The 19,276-nt window shown below is 36.7% G+C and overlaps 2 protein-coding genes across 4 annotated transcripts; both read left to right on the plus strand.

Moving 5' to 3' along the window:
- Positions 1–1,981: 1,981 nt before the first annotated feature.
- thoc6 (THO complex 6) lies at positions 1,982–8,614 on the plus strand. Its single transcript, XM_056451363.1, has 13 exons — positions 1,982–2,106; positions 2,294–2,385; positions 2,827–2,891; positions 3,788–3,891; positions 4,015–4,052; positions 4,182–4,230; positions 5,833–5,904; positions 7,251–7,353; positions 7,441–7,490; positions 7,589–7,651; positions 7,930–8,040; positions 8,153–8,281; positions 8,399–8,614. The coding sequence occupies exons 1-13, from the start codon at positions 2,092–2,094 to the stop codon at positions 8,477–8,479; spliced, it is 972 nt and encodes a 323-aa protein (XP_056307338.1). The 5' UTR covers positions 1,982–2,091; the 3' UTR covers positions 8,480–8,614.
- Positions 8,615–12,404: 3,790 nt separating this feature from the next.
- LOC130221302 (ras-related protein Rab-35-like) lies at positions 12,405–19,210 on the plus strand. 3 transcript variants are annotated; one of them, XM_056453715.1, is made up of 7 exons: positions 12,405–12,686; positions 13,736–14,480; positions 16,026–16,076; positions 16,295–16,418; positions 17,076–17,200; positions 17,341–17,465; positions 18,925–19,210. In XM_056453715.1, the coding sequence occupies exons 2-7, from the start codon at positions 14,426–14,428 to the stop codon at positions 19,072–19,074; spliced, it is 630 nt and encodes a 209-aa protein (XP_056309690.1). In that variant the 5' UTR covers positions 12,405–12,686; positions 13,736–14,425; the 3' UTR covers positions 19,075–19,210. The 3 variants fall into 3 exon arrangements, with proteins under 3 accessions (XP_056309690.1, XP_056309691.1, XP_056309692.1); XM_056453716.1 differs by lacking the exon at positions 12,405–12,686 and adding an exon at positions 12,722–12,897; XM_056453717.1 differs by lacking the exon at positions 12,405–12,686 and adding an exon at positions 12,722–12,892.
- The last annotated feature ends 66 nt before the right edge of the window (positions 19,211–19,276 follow it).

Raw genomic sequence — 19,276 nt, forward strand, 5'->3', positions numbered from 1 at the left:
ACTTTTGGATTTCATACAGAACACACGTTGAGCGCTCCCTGCTGGCTTTACTACCACTATTTCCAACAGCAACCTATTTTCCTAACTGGTCTCCCATCCAGATACTAACCAGGCACAGCCCTACTTAGCTTCAGTCTTGGTCTGCAGGGTAGCTGTGGCATATGCTGTAGTAGTTGTTGTGGTTGTTAATTAAAGCATCCTAAAAACCATTGTTGGAAGTAAATAGGCACTTCAATTAAATTAATTTTACACTGAAAAAAAGTAAATTAAGGGATATTTTGCTTTACTTAAGATCAAATAAGGTTTTGACTGACCAGGGCCGGAGCAAGCTGAACAGCCGCTCTAGGCAAAGGACTATCACGCCGCGCTCAACCAGTGTTGCCAGGTGGTAGCTGACTGATTCCAGCCAAGCGGCAACCTCCCGCTCTCCCTCGGGAGGCCAATACGGAAGTAACTGAAACTGCAATTCATCAAAATTCCGCTAGTCCTGGCTCCATAATAGAGCAAAGTGCAATTGAACCCTCTGTTAGAATGGCCAACTTTACAGCAGAAAAAAAGGTGTTCACAGCCTGGTACAAAGAACGATTTTGGTTCATATAGCTATTATTACCCTCCATGACAACTGTGAGGGGGGTGAATTTTTTTATAACTCATCCATTTCCTTTATATTAGGTTATTTTAAGTTTGCATAATTAAGGGCGTGGCCACTTGAGTGACAGCTAGATCTCGCTGGTCGCCGTCACTTCACCTCAGCTGAATCCGGCAGATTAGCCACTGATCTCGGCATATTCATCGTATTTTTGTGTTGTTTTATGTGGCTTTACACAGTCAGCTGCCTTTTGGACTTATTTCTTACAATTATCAGATGATATGGGATGCTGTATGCATTTAAATGTGCTCACAAACCGTTCACGTGGCCTCCGTTTCCCATGTGAGTAAAGTTATATACTTGTATATCATCTCTATAAATGTATTTGTTTTATTTAAGATCATTTATCATTAATATTTTTCTTTAGACCCGTAAAGCACTCCAGAATGTGACAGATTGATTAGCTGTAGGCTCTAGATCAGTCATCTGAAGCGTTATCATACAGTGTTGTACTGGATTTTATCAATAGTCTTGCATTTACTAACACACACACACACATCTGAAGTGTTTGGATGTAATTCGCGTTTACCTCCTGTAGAAAAACGTCATAAGAGCAATGTTTAATGGCTCAATGTATTACAACAGTGTTCTTAAAAGTCTAAACACTTTATTGATATAGTGTACAATCAAGCACATGTGGTCAGAACACAAACAAGTCGCAGGTAATAAAGTATCAAGCGTTTCTCCCAAAGTAAAGTCTGTCTGTCAGGTCTAAGCAAAGGGCCAGCAGGTGTCTGTAGCTCCGCCCACTCTCCGCCTCTTTGCCCTTGTTTGGTATCCCGCCGTGGGAGCGATGACGCGCGAACAAAATGGCGACGGTTGGCCGCGCCTACTTGTGGCTTCTTTTGCGCTCTTCAGAAACCTATGGGTGACGTCACGGATGCTACGTCCATATATTTTACAGTCTATGATTCCAGCCCAAAACCCGCCGTTGTTGGTTGGGGTTCTGGCCCTGTGACTGACAGATGACCACATGCTCAAGAAACTATTGTACTGAATATGAAATTATAATCTCAGTATATGGTATGTATGAAACATGGTGTTATTACTTTGTAACGTATTGTTCTGGACATTTTTAAAACAAAACCAAGCTAAAACGCCCGTTTGACTCAAATTCAAAAAATTAAAATAGTTTATTTCCATTATGTAAGCTTTGAGGTTTACATGAATTAAAACTTCTTAGACAAATTAATTTGAAATGTGACTTGAATACATTTTAATGATTTAATTTTAATTAATAACCTTTTTGCACTTAATGTAGTAATCTTTTTGGCGGAAACTAGTTTCCATCTTGTTAGGGCGGGCGCTGCCTGTGACGATAGGTTACGGAGGAACGTCATATTTACGCGACGCCATTTGAATGAGTAGCACACGAAAGGGCTTTGTGTAAAAAGTAACTGAGGGTTTTTAAGTTACATTAAGCGTTTAATAATCACCCGAAGATGGGTCCAGTTGAGGTAAATCAATCGACCTGAATCGTATTCAATCTTTTAGCTAGTTCAAATGATTACATCACTAAAAACAGCGCATTAATGGTTCTCACAAATGGCTCATTTGCAACTTTTTATGCAGTTTCATTTTTGCGTGTGTAAATTTTAAAGACATTACTCGCAGTGTGTGTGACAGGCGTTTGTCTCTGTCCAGCTCCTGCACATGTCAGTCTTCTCTCAGAGCTTCTCTCCCTGCGGTCGCTACCTTGCAGCGGGCAACAACTATGGAGAGATTGCAGTGTTCAGGTGAATACAATCACCAGTCTGTTACTATAGCAGTTCACGTTGTGTTAGCCGGTGGTTCCATTATGTTTGTTAATGAATGTGTTCAAGTAGCTATACGTGACATATCTATATGTATTGGAGACTATTTTGTGTTTATGTTGATGGGATGGTTCGCTCAAAAAAGTGAATTTTATTTCTTCTATTCTGTGGAACGCAAAAGGACATTATTTGAAGCTGATAGCCACTGACATCCATAGTAGGGAAACATATTCTAAGGATGTCAATGGTTCCCATTCAGCATATCGTATTTTGTGTTCAGTAGAAGAAAAGAAACTCAAACAGGTTTAAAACAAGTGGAGAGAGAGTACATAATAATAACAATGACAGAATTAATTTTTGGATGAACTATCTCTTTAAATGGTTTTTGACATGGTCTTTTGTTTACTAGTCTTGTTTTTACAGTCTTTCAGCTGCTCTGAGCCCAGATGCATCAGAAAGGAGTCAGAAGCCCATCCTTAACTTTACCGGTCAGACACAGATTTCATTGATATTTTCCCTTACATGTTGTTTATTTAACTTATAAACATTAGCTAAAGGAGTCTGGTTCAAAGAATGCTTCACACCATCCAATATTGCAGCACAAAGGCAATTACAGCATGTGATATGAGTAGTATTTATTAATACAGTATATTGCAGTGTAAGAATATGCAGAGTATTGTTATTGTTAGCACATTTTTTTTAGTATCTAGAGATGCTCCGATAGAGCGGTCAAAGATCGGTATCGGCTGATAATCACATTTCATGACTCCATTGGTTCTTGCCAATCTGGCTGATCTCATGTACCCGATCACTGGTGCTTGTTCATGAGTTTACAAGCACAGGAAGATGCACGTGCGCTCCCGTATATTATACATAGCCTACAGCAGCCACAACACCTGAGGAGGTAAATCGTTGATTATTTGTGGTGTTTCATTCCGCTGTGGGGACCCCTTGATAAATAACGGGCTAAGCCGAAGTAAAATGAATTAATGAATTATTTTCTGTGAAGCTGCTTCTGGCCATGACACATTCACACCTACAGTAATAGTGCTGTAGGTAAATGGTAAAATAATAAATGGTTATAATGTATTATAGTCAATGTATTATAAAGCTTGAAGCATTTAGAATCCTGATCGGAGCAATCCTACTATCTACAAAAGTAAATGAATAGATTGAAAGATGGGCTCAGAAATTGCTCACAAAGATTCTAGTAGGGTTAATATTTTTTTTATTAAGAGGACAACATAAGATTGTCTATATTTACACTTGTTTTTGTAATTTATTATAGTGATAAAACATTCTGCAATTATTATGCCATAAACATTTTTTATAGTTATTGATTACAATGACAGGTAAAAGAGCTTTTTTTTTAAAATGTTTTCAGCTCACGACGGTCCTGTATTCTCTCTTCTATCCACGGATACTCATCTCCTGAGTGCTGGAAATGGAGAGATCAGTGCCTGGAGTTGGGCAGAGCTCATCAAAAAAGTAGGTAGAGTTTTACCTGGGTTGGAAAAAAAGATATACCTTTTCATAGTTTTGATTTGTGCTGGCCGGTACTTCAGAAAAGTCCAATTAAGCTTAGCATGATATATATATTTGTTTCCACAGAGCACCAAAGCTGCATGGACAAGAAAACCCAATTATGAGTGAGAGACTGTCAATAACTATTTTGATTCACATGCTCATTCTCACACACTCATTGCTCATTTTGTTTTATGACTTTCAATAATCTGTGAACTGCCTAAGTTGTTTGTGCAATGTCTTATTCCACACAGGACTAGTCTTGAAATTCCAGAGATCAATGCGATGATTGTTAATCCAAAGGTTTGTATTTGAGGTTTTTGTTTTGCTTTTAAAAATGCTGAGCATAGTTTTTCTTTGCATGTATTTGTTGGTTCTTTTTGAGGTCCTGTGAAGTGCTTTGAAATGTGCATTTTTATTCAATGTTTGATGCAGTCTTAACTGAAACATAAATGAGGGTGGGACAGTAGCCCCTCCTCTTTTTAAAAACAGCCAATAGCGTTTTGTTTTTACCACAGCTCTGCCAGTGAGTGTGGTTGAGCTCAAGCACATCAAATGAGAACAGCCTTTAAGGGGACGGGGCATGTCAGTATTAGCATAACTGTCAACATATCAACATTGGGATGTAAAAATACAGGACAACAATTAGCTTCAAATGATAGAATATATAGCAAACATTAGAAAATATTGACAATAAAATAAAAGGTTTAGCCTATTATAATCAATGGCCTATAGAGAAATGAAAACAAGCTATAAAATCTATATTCTATGTATTTAAATATTGATTAAAGATACTGTAGTTTTTAAGTGAAGAGCAGCAAATGAATCTCTCATTTTGTTTTGTTTGATAACAGAAGTGTCAGGAATGAATCCACACATCTATAATGAAAGCTTTTGATTACTTTAGTTACTGTTTATGCTTATTTAAAAAAAAAAGAGTTGTGTTTAAATTAAAACATGCAGGACGGACGTTTACATACTATTAAGTGCGTTTGTTCAACGCACAGCTTTAATGGAAAAAAGTTTAATGCAGATATTTTTATATTAATTTCAAAGTACTTTCAAGCAAAAATAAAGTGAAAGCACAGTTCTCTTGAACAGCGTTTGCAATTATATCACATTTAAGATCAGCACTGTGTTGATGGTACTTTCAGTTTTCATTGAAAGATTAAAAATACTGAAGAAATATGGGGAAATACTTAAATGGGATGATCGTGGGATAGAATGGTAAAATATGAAAAACCATAATAAAAACAGGCAGTTATCAGGTATGTAAGCCTACTAGAGAGCGTTTCATTGGTCAAGATTTAATGAGAAACTAAAGTATGCGACATGAAAAAAAATGTTGATCGATTTAGGTGGAAGTAACAAACTGCAAGCTTTGGATGTGTGTGTATTTATATCTCCAAACGTGAACTTGATGACTGTTTTGGAGCACACTAGCTTATCGATATGTTTAACTAAAATCTAAAAAACCTTTAAAGGGATAATTCACCCAAAAAATTAACATTCAGTCATCATTTACTTACCCTTTACTGGTTTCAAATGGTTTTGAGTTTGTTTCTGCTGTTAAGCATAAAAGAGGACATTTTGAAGGAAGCTGGAATCTGGTAACCATTGACTTCTGTAGTATTTATTTTTCCTACTATGAATTTCAGTGGTTACAGCTTTCTATAGAATATCTTCTTTTGTCTTCAACAGAGGAAATAAACTCAAAGGTTTGGCACCATTTGAGGATAAGAAAATAGTGAGTAAATGTTTGTTTCTGTGTGAGCTATCCCTTTAAATGGAAGTGAATGTATGTACACTGACAAACATTGATTTATACAAATCCAATTGCAAAAGTTTGTTTCCATTTGTGTATTTCTGCATATTTCATTTGCTACAGTTTTTTTTTCCCCTCAGGACAACAACTTGATAGTTGGAGGAGGAGACAATAACATTCACATCATGGACATGGAGACCGGTACCTTTAAAGTGAGTTAGACTACACCTTACTTGCATTAGTGTCCTAAAATGTAATGATGATGATGATGAATATTTTTATTTATTTATTAATTTAACTTTCTAGTAATTTTTTTTCCTGTTAAGTAAAAACAGTACAAACATCTAAGCTTCACTTTCTCTTTATGGGCACAATCGAACGGAATCTACAAATAATATTTTGGGGTTTTTAATTAAGTGATCTTCAAACTTATCTACTCTGAGACCTCGTATTGTGCATAACAATAGCCTATAACTATTCCAGGTTTTTATTGTAAGTTTGTGTGTGATTAAGTAGTGAATTGAAAAGCCTCACGTGTGACTTCTGGGAAAAACAGCATTTATTTGTCTGGCAAACATTAACTGAATAATCATTTTCACAACTTATCTAAAATATCAAAACATTTTACTGATTTGTTATCCAAGTATATTATGTGCATGCTTTCCTAATTTGTTATATTGTTTTTACAGGTATATTAAGTAACCCACATGAAAAAAAAAAACATAGTAATATATATTATATATAGTAATAAATGCTGTTTTTGAACTATCAAAATTGTAAAATTGCCTTAAATTGAGGGGTTTTAAAAACAAGAAACACATAAACTGAGGTGGGCAACATTTTCCCCCCAATTTTTTTGTTAAACTTCATCTTACGTGATGTTTACCATTATGAATTAGCTTAACACTAAAAGCAGCTGCATTCTAACAAGAACTGTAACTGTTTACATTCATTATTATTTTATTGTAATGTACTTTGTTCTGTAGTGCTATGAAGTAATCTGAAAGTTTACATTCAACCTTCCACCATTTAAAATGATTTTAAGTTGATTTTAGCTTATTTAAGACATTCTGAGCTCCCCTTTGAAGATTGCCTTGGCCACCTAGTGTGCTTCAGCCACTTGCTTGAGAACCACTTTTTTTATCATTAAAATTTTTCAGGTGACACGGTGGCTTGGTGGTTAGCACTGTCACCTCAGAGGAAGAATGTCGATGGTTCGAGTCCCGGCTGGGCCAGTTGGCATTTGTGTGGAGTTTGCATGTTCTCCCCTTATTCACATGGGTTTCCTCTGTGTGCTCCGGTTTCCCCTATGAATGAGAGTGTATGGATGCATTCGCTGTGTGAAACATATGCTGGAATTGTTGGTGGTTCAATCTGCTGTGGCGACCCCTGATGAATAATGGAACTAAGCCGAAGGAAAATGAATGAATAAATGTTTTCAAAGTATTTGTAAAAATGTCTTACGGGTTCATTGGAAGTTTAATGATCTTGTAGTGGGATGGTGGCTCTTTGAAGTTAGATCCCATGAACATTTTTGTCCTTTGTGTTGTTTGTGCAGTCTGTACTGAAGGGCCACACTGACTACATCCACTGCCTGAGCTTCAAAGAGCGGGAAGGGGAGATTCTCTCTGGTGGAGAGGATGGTGCTGTGAGGATTTGGGGTCAGTCAGTGACACAACACTCTTTCTATTACCCTTACATTGGAAAAAAATTAAACATAGTAACTGTTTATGTGCATCATCCCCCAGACTCACGAACAAATCGGCCGGTTCACAGTATTGAGGTCTTCAAATATGAGGTAAGCCACTTCTCTACTCAACAGAATGAACAAATGAGCAAAAACAGTGCATTGATGTCTTATTCTCATTGTCTGTCTCCTTTTTTCATTCGGGTCAGGAATGCGCTCGCCCCCAGTTTGGCAAGTGGATCAGCTGTCTTGCCACAGACTCTGATTGGATGGTAAGTTAGCCTTGTGATTGGCTGGCAGGGACAGTGAAACTATTGTCAGTGTATTTGTTCTTCTTTATCTCGTGTCTGTTTTCGCTTCATGTTTCTGCATTTGTATTGACATGCATGTTTTTGAATACCGCAGTTACTATCTTTGTGAGCGTCAAATAGTTGGCCGCTACTCTGGAATGTGTGTGTGTGTGTGTGTGTGTGTGTGTGTGTGTGTGTGTTAAGATGTTGTGGCATAATGTCCCTATTGTCATAAAACGTCATCTATTTCCTCCTTTCAGCTTTGCGGTGGAGGCCCATCACTCTCTTTATGGCACCTCAGATCCATGTCCCCCACCTCTGTCTTCCCTCTGCCTGGCTGTCAAAGAGAAGCTGTCTTTTACCAGGACCTGGTGAGAAGGACTAGTTGTCAGTTTTTAATGTGTGTCTTTAACTAGAAAAGACACCATTTTAATGTACAGATTATTATTATTTTTTTTTTAATGGCATTATGGTTGTATTTAGATCATGTCAGTAGGTGAGGGTCCATACGTGTCCCATTGTTTACATGGGGGAACAGTGAAAGCTCAGATTCCCTGCTCTCCGTCTTCACTCAACACACTGGCTCTCAATCTGAAAAACACTGAACACAGGGTATGTGCCTGTTTTAACATGTGCTGCTACAAAAAAAGTTTAAAACTGACTATGATTAAGGAAAGGGAAAACATAAATGGGAATGATTGTAACCTTTCTGCAATGTTCATCTTTCAGGTTATGACAGTAGGGGGCAGCAGTCACCAAATCGATGTGTTCACCAACTTCAGTTACAGAGCCTTCTCTCTGTCGTTTTGAGCTAACACTTCAGCAGTTCGTTTAAATTGGAATTGAATCTTGTAGCAGATTCTCCTGTTATGATTTCACTTGAATACAATTAAACTGTATTTTTTATAATAAATAATTTTGGTAATTGTTCACTTTTATTTTAAATGTGTGCTTTATTTATTTTTTTCATTGGAATAATGCAGAGGACCTTGGCTTAAAGGGCTTGTTCACACAAAAAAATGAAAATTCTGTTATTAATCAATCACCCTCATGTCATTCCAATCTTCTAATCCACAGGGTTTCCACACTTCTTGAAAGTACATGAATTTCAAACTTATGGATTCGAGGCCTGAAAAGTACTTAACAAACATAGGTCCGTGAAAGTGTTTGAATTAAATGTATTAAAATTAGTTATGGCATTATTTCAACAATTGTATTGAGTTGCTGCCAAAAACAGAATGATTTTTTATCAAATTATAATGCACATTTTATCAATGTTTCAGAAACTGCATTTGAATATTACCAGACCAAAGGATTTGATAAAAGTTCCTTAAAAAGAAAAGGTCAAGTTTTGAAAATTACTCAACATTTAACTTAAACTTTATATTTACATTAACAATGTCAAAGTAATGGTGCTTTAAAAACGCATTGAATGTGGTGTCAATGAAACAGCGGGAACCCTTAATCCAAAAATCATTGTTCATCTTCAGAAATTTTAGATGACATCTGAGAGCTCCCTCATACTCCATAAACAGCAATGGTCACAAGACGTTCAAAGTAGGGATGCTCCAAGTAGGATTTTTGGAGCCGGTACAGAGAACCAATTCCTTGTCATGGTGATCAGCCAATAGCAAGTACTAATTCTGATACTTTAAGCTTCATAACACATAAAGCACATTTTCACTCTAAGTATGATACTTTAAGTGGAGATCTTGCCTTACCTAAGAGAATAAATGAAAGATGTTGCATATAATTACTTAAACACGTCTCTTATAACCATTTAGTGTGGACATGTCATGGACAGAAGCAGCTTATAGAAAAAACTGATTAAAAAAAATTTGGAAAAAAATCACTAACAAATAAATTTGGAAACATGTCTTGGCTCAATTAATTTGGAGCGCACATTTAATGCATACGAAGTTAAAATGCACACCTATAAATCCATTACTTCACTAAAAGGAAATAGGCCTAAACAACAATTTAATTTAAATGTTTATAACAATAAGTGTATTACAATAAGTTATATTACTAAATATTCACGTTAAAAGTGATTTTTAAGTTTTTTTTTTATTTCCTTAATATTTTAGATTTCCAGCCAGGTTTTATTGAACTTGTAATATTGTTGAAAACACAGAACTTTCTGTTCTTATTTATACAAAGATTTGTTATATATCCTCTGCTTGTAAACACGTAAACAAACACTTGTGATCGGTTCAAGAGGTTAGCAAGTAGCGATTGAGTCATGAAATATAATTATCGGCCGATATCGATCTCTGGCCAATCGATCAGAGCATCAGTTCAAAGTCTAAAAAATGAAACAAAAACATTGTCAAAACACTCATGTGACTTCAGTGGTACAACTGCAATAATACAAAGAACGCCCTAAGAACTCTTTATTTTAGTGTGCCAAAAAACCTATTTGCCTACATCTCTTTCTCATCATGATGGGTATTTACTATGGGCAGTTCAACATATCGACATTAGAGTCAGCAGCACAACATGCAAGTGTTTTATTGCCTGTATTAAGTGTTGTACTGGATTCTGTCATTTAGTACCCCAATTTAACAACTAATTAACTAGGATCCTCTCATCCTTATACAGGGCTCCCACTCTTCTTGAAAGTCAGACATATGAATTCAGGTTTGGATAGAAACAAACACTGGTCCTTGAATGTGTTTGAATTCAATTTGAAATGAAACTTGTTTATGGTGTGATTTCAGCAGTTGTACACTGCTGCTGTCAAAAACAGAACTAAAAATGAGGAATTCTTCATTTAAAAATCTTTCATTAAAATTATGTACAAGAATATGACAAATAATGCGCATTTCATCAATATTTCAGAAACCACATTTGAAAATCACCCAGGGGCGTAGCAAACGGGGGACGGGGTTACGTCCCCTCACTTTTAGAGACAGACCATTTAGAAACAGGTGATTACTAATAGAATGAACATATGATCTCATATAGCTGCCCCCCTCACTTTTAAAATGTCCGCTACGCCCCATCACCGGTATTTAATTCAACCCATTTTATGATTGTGTTGAGTATTTGTGTATGAACATTTTATTTGTTCTTTAAACATGACTGTTAAACATGACTGTTCAAAACTGACACATTCACAACATCATCATTACTCTTACGTTTTAATGTAAATATTAAGTGTAAGTGAAATGTAAAGTACAGTAAGGACTTTCTTGGTGCTACATATGCTGGGGGAATTAAGAATAGTGCTTGATTTGAAATTAATGGTGCTAAGTTCTTGAATCTGCTATTCGTGAAAGAGTTGGAATCCTGGCTATATTTTTACAGTTTTGTTTAGGGCTATATTTTGTAATCTCTTTGAGGGAATAATTAGATTGATACTTACCACAAGATATCTTGATGGATTCTGTGAATGAATCAAATGAATCAATTACTCCAGGAATATTAATACAACTCTTTTATTAACAAACTAAATACAGTGAAAAGGATTAATAAAACAAATACAAAAACAAAATAAAATGCGGTAAGACTTTTTTTGATGGTCCCTACTGCATATTTTATTGACTAAAAGTTGCATTGCAACTACATGTCAATTACTTCTCATTTGAGTATTAGCAGACTGTCTGCTTAATATCTGTTGATATGCTCCTTCAACAGACATTTAACTGACTATAAGTAACTTTGCAAGCAGGGATGGATTTAGTGATTTAGGGGCCCTAAGCAGTTCCAGCCATGGGGCCCAGTCGTACTAAAATCCACGTTTTGTAGTTTTATTAATTTTTTATTTTTCAGGTTTATTCTTATAACATAATGAAATCTCTACATGTTAAATGATTTGTTTTCTTAAAATGAATTCACAATGAAAAAAAAATTAATTAATCAAACAAATAATAAATTGTTTTTTAAAACTGAATCTTCACCTGACTTGACTGCTCCATGATTAGGGGTGTATAAGACAAATTTGTGTAGATGTAATAGTTACGCTAAAGCTTTATTTGTTAGACCCTCACCATACAAAATATCATAGAAAACAATGTTAAATGTATAATTTATACTTCTTGGTATTTATTTGGGGCCCCTGAATTTCCTGGGGCCCTAAGCGGCTGCTTATTTCGTTTATTGGTTAAATCCGCCCCTGTTTGCAAGTACATGTCAATTTACACTGACCCTAACTCCAACCTATCAGTCTACTTATGCTCTGATGAGAATGAGTTAGCATGTAGATGCAGTGTAACTTAAACTGAACAAAATGCATTAAAGAGACTATTAAAATAAAGTGATACCCAAAATCCGTTACCTTATTCTACGGTAACAAGGGGTCTAAGACTTACAGTATACAGAAGTCTGTTGTGTGCTGCTGGTCTGTATGCTCCAGGCTTTTATACAGTATTCATGCTCCTGAACTCAGATGTTTGCCTTCTAAGATAGATTAAAAGTAGATTAACAGTTTCCTACCAATGTTGATTTAACCATTGTAATAAAATGACTTGGCTAAACAACATTAAGTACAACATTATTTGCCAAAAAAAAGTTCCCTTTTAAAGAAACATGGTCGTTTCCATTGAACTCATGAGTGTCTCAAAACCTAATGGGGCGCCCTATCTAGACAGCATTGCGTATGCCAATCACATAATTGCCGAAATGCAGTTTAGGTATGCTCATACTTCTTTTCCAGTACGTGCTTCTGTCTGGAATGTCAGTTAGTCTGTGGCAACATAATAGCGATGTTAATCTCAGCAGCAACAGGAGTGGCATGAGGAGGAGGAGCAGACTGAGAAACTCGGGCACATGATGAGGATGAGGATGAGGATGAGAGTGACTCGACATTCAGGTGCGGCGGCCTCGAATGGGCGGATCTGATCTCTGCGGCCGCTGGGACACTGACCGAACTTCCCCTAACACTGGACTACCCGGATCCCGGTTCTGCCTGCGGGACTAACTCGACACAGAAGCCGTCAAACTTGCCAAAAACTTCAGCAAAGTCTTCCGGATTTGCCTTCGGCGTGTTAGGAATACGGGGTTTAAAGTGTTTTCGGTGAGCTTTTCTGTGGCTTCGAGTGTGATCTTATTATCTTGGAGCATCTGCGGCTAGTTAAGTAGCTAGCCTAGCTGCATTTCAAAACAACTGATTAAGATACAAGCGAGGAGTTACTCGCCGAGTTGAGTAATGGACACAAGTTTGATCAAGCGGTTTAAGAAGACGGAACTTAGAAGCGTTTCATTTTGAAGGATCAGCTCGAGGTTTGGTAGGATTTTATGTTTTTACAGGTGTGTCCGTTTAATATATGCGGGATACTGCGCGTGACCGCTTGATTTCCACAAAAGGTCGCTTATCTCAGAAGGACAGTCGATTATGATAAGCTTTTAGATCAGATTATGTACAGCGTGAAGAGGATCTGCGTCTAGATTAAAAAATTATTATTTGTTGTTATTTTGGCTTGTTTTGACAGTAAATCTGTTCGAAGTACTAGCTTAGACCACTGAATAGTTTCACTTTTATATTTGTTTTAGTACAAGAATTTGTTCGGCTGTGTTGGCACCAACAATTATTTTTCTCAGATTTTCTGGTAAGCGGACATAAGCTTAGGTGTGTCAGTTTCACTTCACTTCCACCTTTTTTTGTAAAAAGCGATCACATGTGCCCAGAGGACGTTCCTGTTTAACCCTTGCACTTCATTTTAGACCAAAATCCAAACTATTTGTATTAAGTATTTAATGAGAAACTTGTGCCCTCCTCGCAACAGCAGTTTAGAGGAAAACGCGTCCCTTCCTGTTTTCATGGAACATTTTTGGCAGTTTACCGACTATCTAGCTTTGTCTTGACTCAGCAGCTAGCTTTATATGCCATTTTAATGATTCTGTCCACTGTTTTGGTTTCAGCTGTGTGTGCACACCTATCCGGGCCTGAAGCGTAAAGCTGGTGCCTGTGGTTTTGAACTGTCTGAGCGGGTGTCATTTCTCTGTCAGACTGCGAGAAGCTAAATTTAGTCCCACAGCTGCTGTTCTGGGTAAAGGGGGAGAGTATTAATACTTGAACAAGATGCAAAAGTAATACTGACTTTCTTTTATTTTTATTTTTTCTAGGATTTGGGTTTCAAGGGGACCCACAGGTACTTACCTCACTTCCGGCTTGAATCTGCATTCCTGCAGTGTCTTGGAATATCCGTGATCTTTCAAAGGGAGGGAAGCTACCAGCCCCTGCATGCATGCATCGGTTTAATAGGCGGAATGGGATTGTTGTGACGAGATGCCATCTTCATATCTGGATGATCGAGATTTGGAGACCAAACAGCTTGGATCTCATACAAACTGTCCTGTTTTCCGTGTGAACTGGTTCCTGACATACTCAAAACCTGTTATTATGAGCCCCATCAACGATTTAAAGAAACACCCGCTTTGAGATCTGAGTAATTTGAGACTTAACCACAACAAAGTGGTAATGTGTTTGCACTTGTGGGTGAGGTGGCAAAGAGTAAATTCCACATAGATTTTAACTGTGAGCCCTAATAAGAAATGGAAAAATAACTGGAGATGTAAAGTCTGTTTTAAGATAAACTAGGAAAATTGCACTGATTCATTAATGGAAATACACTGAAATCAAACTGGTGAATCATTTTACGCTTGAACTCGGATGGAAAACTGGATACACAATCACATAATGCTTGCAGTTGTTTGTTCAAAGCCATCTGCCCTAAACTTCCTAATGCTTTAAGACACTTGATAAGTGACAGAAGTTGAAAGTTCGTTTCATGAGGATACATTTTAAAGGGAAGAATGGCAGGAAAAGACTACCATCATCTCTTCAAGCTGCTCATCATTGGTGACTCAAGTCAGTAACTTATTTTTCACACTTGCCTGTTCAGCCTTTTTATAAGTGAATGAATTAAGTCACGATCTCAAAGAGTGAATCCCTAGTACTTGCCATTAAATAAGTAATTACGCCCAATAATTTTTCCAGCATCATGTCCACTAGGAAGAATGCTTGAGATTACATTTACTGGAACACGGTTGTGCAATTGCACAAGTTAACTGCAAACTGGAAAGCTGAAATGAAACTACTATGTGCAAATATGTTTGTCCTTGCCCCTTTATGAATTGAGTCATTTGCTCAGTCCATGTATATGGATTTGGGTGAGATTCAAACTGTAATGAACTTTCTTAGGGGCATTATTTTGGTCTGTGAAGGTTCTAACATTATCGTTTCACTAATTTGTCTTGTGCTCTATTGTTAGTTTCACATCAAAAACGTATGATTCAAGAATAATGTTCAATTACTATAAACCTAGTCTCAGATAAACTTTCAGATTCACGGAAAAAGGTCTGTTTTTTCTAGCAGCTTTCACTGGCCAAAGACCACCCAATTCCATGTAATTAAAAAGTATTATGGGAAAGAAAGTGTAAAGTAAATGTTGTTGCAACAACAAACCGGTCTGTTTTGGAGAGAAAAAAAAGCATTTAGTTGGTCATAAGCAGTTAATTACAGTTTTTAACAATAACAACCTCCATGCTAGTCTGCAATCATCCAATCAGATGTCAACGTTGACATTTCAGTGTTTCTAGCTCTGTGTTCCTTTTGACATCTGAGGTTTCAAGAGTTCACAGTATGATGTGCTTGATGCTAATAGCAGGTCTGACATGCTGTCCTGGGAGAGATCACTGAGCTTGGAGATAATTGAGCCCAGGGCTCCTGCCTGGTCAATAAGCATATAAGGGGGTCAGAGATCAGGTAGGTCTCGAGAGCTCCCACTAGTAAAGGGAGGAGATGGGGTGAAAGGGGAGATTATTCCAAAACAAAGATAAGGTAGTAGGGAGAAAATGGTGTATTTATTGGAAGCTTGAATCAATCTGATTGGATTATTGCTGATTACTGATGAGAGATCAGCCGTGATCAATCATATCACATGCTCCTCTCAAATCTAGTATGTAAAACTTCACTTAGTATACTATACATTTTTTTCCACTCATTTATCTTCATATGAACAGATCAGTAATCTGAGATGTCATGATCTGCTATGTGTACTTCCACTTTCAGATCGTAGCGTTGTTGGATGCTATCTCAGATTTCATCATTTGTGTAATGTAACTGAAGGGTTAACCACAGCTGCCACATTTAGACTGTTGTGGCTGCTGACATGCTGTATTGGGCATCTTTACCAGCGTTAAGTGTTATGATGCAGTTGGATGTTTTTAGATTTGTTAGTGCTATTGTTCTTGTTTAATTGAATTTAAATCACATTTTTATGTATTATTTCTTTAAATGTTTAATGTAAACATCTGTCTGATTGTTACTATGATCTTGTCATACTTTTGTTTTTTAATAAGCAGTGTGGAATTACAGCAGAGCATTTAATAAGTGTTTCTTTGGCTCTTCCAGATGTGGGAAAAAGCAGTTTGCTCCTACGATTTGCAGACAACTCATTCTCTGGTGAGTCTACTTGGCGGACTTAGACTGTGTTTTTTTTTTTTCTGTGAGAATGATAGAAAGTGAGGCAAAGAGCCTGTAAATACATGATCTAATTTATTGTGCTCATGGAGGCACATTGAGAGTTTTGTATGTTTGCTTAAAAGTTAAGTAGTGTTATATGAAATATTATAACTATACGTAATAAACTACACGTAATAATGTTCTTGTGATTTTCACAGGGAGTTACATAACCACTATTGGAGTTGACTTCAAGATCCGCACTGTAGAGATTGACGGAGAAAGAGTTAAACTCCAGATCTGGGACACTGCGGGGCAGGAAAGGTTCAGAACCATCACCTCAACGTAAGAGATTTTAGATTATTAAAGTCTTTTAAAAATGTGTTCACGTAAAAAAAAAAAAAGAACATTCTGTTATTAATTATTCACCATCATGTTGTTGTGATCCCCTGAGACATTCTTTCATCTTCATTCATTCATTTACTTTTCGGCTTAGTCCCTTTATTAATCAGGGGTTGCCACAGCAGAATGAACCGCCAACTTATCCACCATATGTTTTACGTGGTGGATGGAAACTCTGGGAAACACCCATACACGCTCTTTCATATATACACACACACACACACACACACACACACCACAGCCAATTTAGCTTATCAAATTAATCTATAGCGCATGTGTTTGGACTGTGGGAGAAAACCAAAGCACCCAGAGGAATCTCACACGAACACGGGGAGAACATGCAAACTCCACACAGAAATGCCAACTGACCCAGCTGGGGCTAAAACCAGCGACCTTCTTGCTGGAAGGCCAATGTGCTACCCACTGAGCCACCGTGCATCTTCATAACACAAATTAATATAATTTGGGTCTCTGGGATTTAACCGACATGAGTGTGTTTAATGATGTAATTATATTTTTTGGGTGAACTAGTCCTTTAGCTGTGTTTAACTGTCTGATCTCTTGTGGTGTCCTTCTCGTGTGTTTGCTGTATTTCTCTAGGTATTACAGAAACACTCATGGTGTCATCATTGTTTACGATGTCACAAACCCTGAATCATTTGTCAATGTGAAAAGATGGCTAAATGAGATCTCGCAAAACTGTGACAATGTCTGCAAAATATTAGGTTAGTTCATACACAGCACTTTGTTTTACCTGCTTTAGCTCTCCCAGTAATGTGATGAGACATTTTTTCGGTTATATTTAATGAATTTGTTGTATCAACAGACAGTATTTAATATTCTTCTTCATCTTGATCTCTAACAGTGGGAAACAAGAATGATGATCCTTCAAAAAAACTTGTGGACACCCAGGATGCTATGCGCTTCGGAGAGACCGTTGGCGTGAGGTTGTTTGAAACTAGTGCTAAAGAGAATATCAATGTAGAAGAGGTACAGTTTCATTCGTAAATTCATTTTACTTTTTCAATAATACTTTAAAAAATATATATTTTAAGTCCTGTGTTTAAATTTTAATCATAAAAGCTCTAATTCATTTAATTTTTGCAACATTTAAAGTGCTCCTACTATGTTATTTTTAAGGTTTCTTCTACCATTGGTCCAAAGTCAAAAAACATTTCAATATCCTCATAATATTCATTGCAGCATCACCTTTTTTCTCAAAGATTCTGAAATTATTCATTCAAGGATCTGGCCTCTTATAAACTCCTCCTTTCCAAGAGTCTACCCTACTGTGATTGGTCAAATGTTGCAGTGTGCTGTGATTGGTCTGCTACTTTTGTGATCTGTCTACCACTTAGACCACAGGTCCACCAAAGCATTTTTTTTTTCTTCTGTTGTTGTCAGTGGAAGGGTCACATTTTTGCCAGAGGCGTAGCAAGAGCGTTCTGGAATTTTTTACAAATTATTACAGTATTCTCAGAGTTTTTGGAACAGTGCTGCTGTTTTGGCTGGCAAAAAAGCTTTGGTGGACATGTGCTCTTACAGCACGTTTCAAAAACGTAACATTACCATATTCAGATTTCAGCTTCCTCAGCAGTTTGTTTTACCTTGTCAGTTTTTGTATAAATGCTTGTACTTTTGTAGAATGATTTTGCTTTTCGCAACATGTCAGAAACAAATCAAACTGCAAACTTCCATGTCTCAACTACCAATTCTCAGGTCTTGCATACTACCAATCAAGTTTATAGACTCAAATTATAAAAATTTGTTTGCTTGATGCTAACAAATCTCTGTAAGAGTTACTGACAACTCGTTTCAGGCTCGTCAGAATCTGTAACTTCTTATGAGGAACAATAACTGAATTTATTACTTTAATAATTGACAGATTTTTAACATTCACAAATGGCAATATTACACATTAAATACATGAATAATAAATTCAAAATGTATGAAAGGGGCACTTTTAGTTTAAACTCAAATAAATAAAAATCTATATATTTTTAATGGAATAATATTCTACATATTAGGGCTGGGCGATATGGCAAAAATGCAATCTTAATAATTATTTTCCATATTGAATGATTACGATATATATTTCAATATATGTTAATTATGCTTCCAGATTTAAAAGAGCACTCCAATAATGACTGAAGCCACAAAAATTAGGGGGTCCTCTTAATAGCACAACATATTTTCTGCCAAAAAATCTCTAATATCAACACACTTCTAGATTTCTGGTGTGTTATTGGCTCTTGGATCAATATAGAGTGAAAAAAGTCCAGAGCTTATCATTGTTATTGACATAAATTTTATTGTGATTTGATATATCCCTTATTGGCCCAGCTCTACTACACATACATAAGTTTTAAGGCTAATCAAAATATACACGTTGCCTTTGTCCACTTTTAAAGTATTTCATAATGTCTGTGATTTTTGTATTGGTTTTCAGATGTTCATGGCTTTCACCCACATGGTTCTTCGGGCCAAGAAACAGAGCCAGAATCGAGCAGAAAGAGAGAGGGAGAGAGAAAAGGACACTGTCCATATCAATTCCCACAGGGACAGGGAGAGGAGGAAGAAAGGGAAGAAATGCTGTTAAAGCAGACATGTTGGAGGAAATGGAATTATGGACAAATGGATCACCTTTGCAAGTTTTCAGCTCAGAAATGTGACTGTTATTATGTTAACACTGCAATTTAGATGAAGCCAAGAGGAATTAAAATAATTTGCTATTATGTGCCGAATATCAGCATTTGTTTACATGTTTATTAGTGTTTTGTGTGTGTGCGTTTTTTTTGTTT

Source organism: Danio aesculapii, chromosome 3, assembly GCF_903798145.1.
Source record: "Danio aesculapii chromosome 3, fDanAes4.1, whole genome shotgun sequence".
Classification (NCBI taxonomy): Eukaryota; Metazoa; Chordata; class Actinopteri; order Cypriniformes; family Danionidae; genus Danio; species Danio aesculapii.

Excerpts from the sequence above, each read along its gene's own strand:
- thoc6 (XM_056451363.1), top strand. Across the intron at positions 5,905-7,250 it reads TGGAGACCGGTACCTTTAAA|TCTGTACTGAAGGGCCACAC; the intron begins GTGAGTTAGACT and ends TTGTTTGTGCAG. Across the intron at positions 7,491-7,588 it reads TTGAGGTCTTCAAATATGAG|GAATGCGCTCGCCCCCAGTT; the intron begins GTAAGCCACTTC and ends CATTCGGGTCAG.
- LOC130221302 (XM_056453715.1), top strand. The coding sequence starts at position 14,426 with ATGGCAGGAAAAGACTACCATCATCTCTTCAAGCTGCTCATCATTGGT. Across the intron at positions 16,077-16,294 it reads TGCAGACAACTCATTCTCTG|GGAGTTACATAACCACTATT; the intron begins GTGAGTCTACTT and ends TGATTTTCACAG. Across the intron at positions 16,419-17,075 it reads TTCAGAACCATCACCTCAAC|GTATTACAGAAACACTCATG; the intron begins GTAAGAGATTTT and ends GTATTTCTCTAG.